Source organism: Tasmannia lanceolata, unplaced genomic scaffold, assembly GCF_043159265.1.
Source record: "Tasmannia lanceolata isolate RefF3 unplaced genomic scaffold, GAP_Taslan_0.1 ptg000016l, whole genome shotgun sequence".
Taxonomy (NCBI): Eukaryota; Viridiplantae; Streptophyta; class Magnoliopsida; order Canellales; family Winteraceae; genus Tasmannia; species Tasmannia lanceolata.
This window is the reverse complement of record NW_027518693.1, coordinates 9,271,648-9,278,883: the sequence shown is the minus strand read 5'-3', so window position 1 is coordinate 9,278,883 and position 7,236 is coordinate 9,271,648. Positions and strand designations below refer to the sequence as shown.

Sequence of the window (7,236 nt, the reverse complement as noted above, 5' to 3'; positions counted from 1 at the left end):
TGGAGAGAAAATAGATTGGAATATTAGATAACACTGCCTTAACATGAACCAACCTCCCTCCTTTAGAGACCAAAATAGATTGGAATATCAAAAGTTCATTATTATATTATTATATTTTCTTTCTTTTACCTTTTTAAAATAGAGGAATGCTAGACTCACAGGAGCCCTTGCAAAAAAATCAGGAAAAGGGCGCGCTCATTGGTCAAAACTCCTTTATGGAAGTTATGACCGTGATTTTCTGCGCCATCCTAACTTTGTTTTGACCAATGAGAGTGCCCTTTCCCTGTTTTTTTTTTTTTTTTGCAAGGGCTCCTGTGAGTCTAGCATTCCTCTTTAAAACATATACCAACAAAAAGGTACAATACAAAAAATGAGGTCCTATTCACATGATTGAGATATACAAAATCAGCGGCTTAAGAGACATCTTGAGAGGTTTGTCAATGAATCTAGGGTCCCGGCAGACTTCTAGGTAGGAGAATAAAGTCTTGACCACTGAGCTAGAGGCTCAATCCCATTATTTCATTTTCACAGACTGCATCATTTCAAGAGGTATGCTAAACTGAGGGGCGCCCTTGCCAAAAAGGGCTGGTAGGGTACTCCCATTTACTATTAGTCAAAAGAGTATTAGATGCACTTTGGTGACCAACAGCCAACGATGGCGTCCTTCCAGCCCCTTTTTTTTGCAAGGGTACCCCTCAGTTTATCATTCCCCTCATTTCAATTTGATATTTTTAGGGTGATCCAAGATGGTTTAATTGAATTAGAAGAGGATAGTGACATCTGGCTGTTAGACGAGTTCCTAACACACATCTGCGCTTGCCCAGCTTACCTATGGGGGAAAATAATTTTTTGTGATGTTTTATGCCTTAAAAATTATTCAGAAGAGTACAATGGGACCACTTCTTAGGATGATCCGAACCGTTCATTTGATGGGCCACAATGTAAATAGGTCATATCTAGTGAATCATCTCCATAGGATGATCCTATCCATCGGATGTGAAAAAGGACACCCTTTACCGATCGGATGGTTAGAGTCATCCCATGGAGATGTCCCAAAACCCCATGATGATACCCTACCTTTTCAACGGCCTTCGTTGCTGATACGAGTCCCCATGTGGAACCCTAGATGTGATCGTCACCGTAGATCCCAACAGCATAGTCGTTCTCAATAGTTTGTAACAACAACATCAAAACCCTAACCCTCTTCTCCTTCCTTCCCTCTTTGCATCAACATACTTTCAGTCTGCCAAAAAAGACAAAATCAAAAACTGAAATCTTCCCGCCATGGAAACCGACTCCCAAAACCCCACGCCGGAAAACCACGTTCCAGATCCACAAACCCCACCTGAAAACCACCTATCAGACCCTCAAAACCCTAACGAAACCGAAACCCATATCCCAAATCCTCAAAATTCACCAGAAAACCACTTCCCAGATCCTCCCCCAAACCCTCCGCCTGAAACCCACATCACAGAACCCCAAAACCCTAACCTAGAACCGCAAAACCCTACCCCAGAACCCCTAAACCCTAACCCAGAGGAAAACCCTCCTCCAGCGAAAAAACGCCGGAGAAGAAAGAAACTATTCCCGGAGATGATCCCTTCCTCCGCAGCGGTCAACGGACTCCGAGTCCTACGCCCTCAGGCCAAATCAAGCATCTATAGCGAAAAACTAATGGACGAGCTAATCCAAATGCAGATCAACGATAGCCCTAATCCTTCGAAAAACCGCCGCCGCAAAATGGCAGACCTCGCAAAGGAATTGGACATTGAAGCAATGATCGCGATTTCTGTTGGATTCCCTGTGGATTCTCTTACTGAGGAAGAGATTGAATCCAATGTGATCTCTTCAATTGGGACTATTGAGCAGGCCAACTACATTGTAGTCAGAAATCACATTCTCGCCAGGTGGCGATCCAATATCTCTGTCTGGATGACGAAAGATCATGCTATGGAATCTATCCGATCAGAGCACCGGAGCCTAGTCAGTTCTGCTTATGAATTCCTCCTCGAGCATGGGTAATATGAAACAACCAATTAGTCCAAAAGCTTAAGCTGTTAGAGTTGGTGTTATTTAATCATTTATACTACATCATGCTTGGTAACCTCTGGACCCTCTTTTTTGGGTTGGCTGTAATTGTAAGATTTGAATCTCCCTGGAAATTTAAATTTGAATTCTGGAGGGAAAGTTTATTACTTCAGATCCTAACTACCCAATCCAATTGTAAGTTTAACTACTTACAGTCATAAGTTCATTACATAATTCAAATCTGAAATTCTTAGTTACTGATTTTGAATTCTTCAATTCCAGTGACTAAATCCAATTAAATTGAAAGAAATGATCAGGAGACTAGGATTTCCTAGTAGGAATGGTGCCTGACACCTTCCATTCCTATAACTAAACCTAAAGCTAGACATTTGGTTACAAGATCGCCTAGAACAGAGTCATATAAGGGTCTTAGGCCTATTCCTAGGTGGTGACTCTATTAGATCTCTTCATATCTAAAACTGTATAAGATGCAAGTGTAGTTTACCTACTAATTTTCTCAAATTGGAGGTAAAATACTCAATTCAAAGAAATCACTTTTGGCGTGGCCGTACACATGGATTTTTAATATTAAGTAGTTGTTGGGTTTTGAACCCAGGACCTGCCATGAGGCAATTGCTCTGTTCCATGTGAAACAATCAATTACTCCAAAAGCTTAAGCTGTTAGAGTTGGTGTTATTTGATCATTTATACTTCAACAGGTACATCAATTTCGGCCTATCACCGGCGATCAAGGAGGTGGGGTGGAGTCTGGCGGATGGAACAGAACGTGCAAATGTAGTCATTGTCGGTGCCGGACTCGCCGGCTTGGCGGCTGCCCGGCAGCTTCTTTCATTAGGGTTCAAAGTTGCCATTGTTGAGGGTCGCAACCGGCCAGGGGGAAGGGTTTTGACAAGAAAGATTCAAAGTGATGATGTGGTGGCGGCGGTGGACCTTGGTGGGAGTGTTCTTACAGGAATCAATGGTAATCCGCTTGGCGTTCTGGCCAGGCAGCTAGGGTTTCCTCTCCACAAGGTACGCGATATATGCCCTCTGTATCTTCCCCATGGAAAAGCTGTCAATGCTGATGTTGATTCTAGAGTAGAATTCTTGTTCAATAAGCTTTTGGATAAGGTGTGTAAGCTGAGGCAAGCAATGCTGGATGAGGTGAAGTCAGTAGATGTCTCTTTAGGAACTGCCCTTGAAACTTTTAGGCTCGTTTATAAGGTTGCCGAGGAATCGGAGGAACGAATGCTCTTGAATTGGCATCTCGCAAATTTAGAATATGCGAATGCATCATTGTTATCTGATCTTTCACTGGCGTTTTGGGATCAGGACGATCCCTACGAGATGGGAGGGGATCATTGCTTTATTCCTGGCGGTAATGTAAGGTTTGTCCGCGCACTTGCAGAGAACCTTCCAATTTTTTATGGTAGAACGGTGAATAGTATACGTTATGGGGTCGATGGTATTATGGTTTATGCGGGTGGGCAGGTTTTCCGGGGTGACATGGTTCTATGCACAGTGCCTTTGGGTGTTCTCAAGAGAGGGTCAATTGAGTTTTTCCCTGAGCTTCCTCAGCCAAAGCGAGATGCAATTCAGAGATTAGGATTTGGGTTGTTGAACAAGGTTGCGATGTTGTTTCCTCATGAGTTTTGGGATGGGGGAATTGATACTTTCGGGCATTTGACGGAGGATAAAAGTAAGCGAGGGGAGTTCTTTCTGTTCTACAGCTATTCTTCTGTGTCGGGGGGACCACTTCTAGTAGCTCTGGTCGCAGGGGAATCTGCCATTAAATTTGAGACAATGCCTCCGGCTGAGGCCGTGGAAAGAGTTTTAGAGATACTGAGAGGAATTTTTACTCCAAGAGGGATTGAAGTTCCTGACCCGGTTCAGGTGGTTTGCACTCGGTGGGGGGAAGATAGGTTCACCTATGGTTCTTACTCACATGTTGCAGTCGGGGCTTCTGGCGATGATTATGATGTTCTTGCGGAGAGTGTGGGAGATGGGAGGGTTTTCTTTGCTGGAGAGGCAACAAACCGGCGGTATCCGGCAACAATGCATGGTGCTTTTCTAAGTGGCTTGAGAGAGGCTGCTAACATATCAAGAGCAGCTAGGAAGAGGTCCTTGATGCTGCCAGAGAGAGGGAATGCCAGGGATGAAAGTGTTGATTTGGATGAACTGTTTGAGAGTCCGGATATGTCGTTTGGAAGTTTTTCAGTTCTATTTGATCCCAGATCGAATGATCTTGCCTCTCAATCGCTACTTCGAGTGAGGGTTGGTGGGAGAATGTTGACGTCTGGTCCTCTTTTTCTTTATGGCTTGGTCACAAGGACGCAAGTGATGGAGTTGAGTGAGATTGATGGAGATGAGAACAGATTGAGGGTGTTGGATGGAGATGAGAACAGATTGAGGGTGTTGTGTCGCATCTTTGGTGTAGGGCTGGTTGGGAGGAATGGACTGGGAAGTGTTGGGGAAACTCTCGTCGCCTATGTCAAGACAGCTAGAGTTAACACCAATTTGCAGGTCACTAATGAGCCTCAAAACGTGTGACATATTCTCATTCCGGTTCTCACAATTCAAGCTGTTGTATTGATACTTCTTTTTATGATTTGATTACAATAATCAGCCCTTGGGTCACGACTGTTTACATTCTGGGCATCTCTGGTTTGTGGTTTTCAATCAGAAGAAAGGCTAAAGAGGATCCTAGCAATTTCGATTCGGGGAATAGCTGAGTTGCATCAATCCATCAATCGATTAGTTGTAAAGTCACTTTCCACCCTTCCAGCTCTCTTTCACTCATCCCCTCTCATTTATCTCCTCTCTCCTCTCTCTATTAATGTTGGATGAGAGCCGCCACCTTCCTTCTTCCAGCTTTCTCTCGTCCCTCTTGGCTGTTACCTTTGACTGGACGACCACAACACGAGGCCCCGGCATGCCACTCCAAGACACGACTCCCTCTCCTATTCATATCTATTTCTCTCTCTATTTTCCCTCTACTTTGATCCTTTTCCTCTCCCCTTAACCTTTCACCCTTTCCCTTATCACTCCTATAGCCATTGCCCTTATTATAACCTTGCCTTGATCTAGTTACCTGCCACCATTCCCTTTGCGACCATAGTTATTGCTTTGACCCTTTGTTGGATTGGTTTTGTAGAGATATGAATTTTCTTCATTAGTTACTTGACTTTCTTCTATTGATCTAATGTATGAACCTACTTGGGATGAGTAATTTCATATTGATGAATAAATTCAATGGCTTTGACTTTATACGAAAACTCTTAATTGCAATGATATTATTATGTTATGCTTTATTTGTTTTGAGAATGCATGTTGCTGCCCATATTGAACTAGAAACTACTTTAATGCTCCAAAGTTCCCAAAAAAAAATTGTTTGCCATTCAAAAAAAAAGTACCCACAATTGACTCTAGGTTTGCACCAAATTGGTATCAGAGTTAATATTCCATGTAGGATTACTTCAATTTAAGCCATTTAGATGTTCAATAATATTACCTATAGATTCTCCCTTAGTGGTGTGCCTTAGATAGTCCATCAATTGCCCTCCAGGCGTTTGGTAAAATTCCCGATAGATTCTAGTTTAGTCATTGCTGCCTATTAGGATATCTTTGATAGGTGTGTTTCTTAGTGTTTATCTTTAGTGTTAGAATCTGCCTTAGAGCATTTGAGTGTCATTCAGTTATCATAGACTTCCCATTCATGTTTAAGTGTCTTAGCATCTCTCAAAGTTTATAAGGTTGTCCTGTACGATGATTACACACTTTTAATCCATGGCTAATGGGGCCAACGTTCCGCATCAAGGGCAAGGTCAAGGCCAATCTCGAGGAGTCTAGCAACAAAGTACTCAGGCGACGTTGGGCCAGTACTCGAACATGTTAGCCGAGATTAGTGTCGCATCGAACCACATTAGTGAATATATTAGGCTTGGGACATCCGAAAGTGTCATAACCCTAGGGATACACTCCTAGCCTATCCACTTGTGCCTGGCGAGGTGAGTAGTTGGTGATTAGGGCTAGATGAATCCTCTAAAGGTTAGTCATAACCGGATGAGGAATTTGAACACTACAAGGAATTGAGACATTTATATAACCTCCCCAAGCCTCATTTTGGGGATAGACTAGCTCGAGTCTTAGATTAGAGATTAAGGAAGATTTTAAGGGCCACCTCGACCTTGATGAATTCCTAGAATGGGTAAACAACTTATTTGAGTGTTTCCTGAGGACAAGAAAGTCAAACTTGTTGCTATGAAACTAAAGGGTGCTTAAATAGTTTGATGGAAACAAATCCAAACTAGGAGAACTCAAAGAGGAAAGGTTAAGATTGATATTTGGGCCAAGATGAAGAGTAAATACTTGTTGACTGACTTTCGGGCCACTCTCTATCCAAGACTATTAGGCCTTAAGCAATGAGCTTAATCTGTGACAGAACACATGGAAGAATTTCCTCTCCTAACCACTCATATTGTGATAGTTGAAGATGAAGATCAAGCTACCACTATACATTAACAAGTTGCGTTTTCAACTCCAGGAGTTTCTCTCTCTTTTTTTACACTATTTTCACGGTCTATGATACCCTTCGATTGACACTGAAAGCCCATAAGATGGCCCAATGTTCCTTGCAAAAGGACACTGACAGAGGCCCCTCCAGCTCAACCAACTGAGGCCTCGTGGCTAGTGATCTAAACCCCACTCTTCTGAAGTGCAATGCCACAGGCCATCTGTAGGTGAGAGGAATGTGAGGAGTGGACTTTCAGGACCCATACCATATGTTTCAGACGAGTTCAACCACATCACCGTTCATCTGATTGTACATGTAGGACATTCAATCCTTAGACCAATTTAGCAGAACCATTGGACAACGAGGATAACAATGAATGACCTTGAAGGGGAACGCGACCCCGTGATAGGAGTGCTCCTCATGAGGAGGTGAATGATCCAACTCATAAGGGGGAGCACGGCGAGATTACCCTCGATGTGGATCATGATATACCAATTTGTGTAATCCATCGTGCCATGATGTCTTCTAAGTTTCCAGAGTCGAACAGATGGTTGAGAAGCAATATCTTCCGCACCACTTTCACCGCAGGTGGAAAACTTTGCCCCATTATCATTGAAAATGGAAGTACTAAGAATCTAATGTCACAGTTAATGGTCGATATGCTGAAATTAAAGAGTGAAAAGTTGAATCGGTTG

At 43.0% G+C, this 7,236-nt stretch overlaps 1 protein-coding gene across 1 annotated transcript; it reads left to right on the top strand.

Annotated features, from left to right (window-relative positions):
- The first annotated feature begins 1,182 nt into the window (after positions 1–1,182).
- Positions 1,183–5,303, top strand: LDL1 (LSD1-like 1). Its single transcript, XM_077357224.1, has 2 exons — positions 1,183–2,018; positions 2,748–5,303. The coding sequence occupies exons 1-2, from the start codon at positions 1,285–1,287 to the stop codon at positions 4,576–4,578; spliced, it is 2,565 nt and encodes an 854-aa protein (XP_077213339.1). The 5' UTR covers positions 1,183–1,284; the 3' UTR covers positions 4,579–5,303.
- Positions 5,304–7,236: the final 1,933 nt, after the last annotated feature.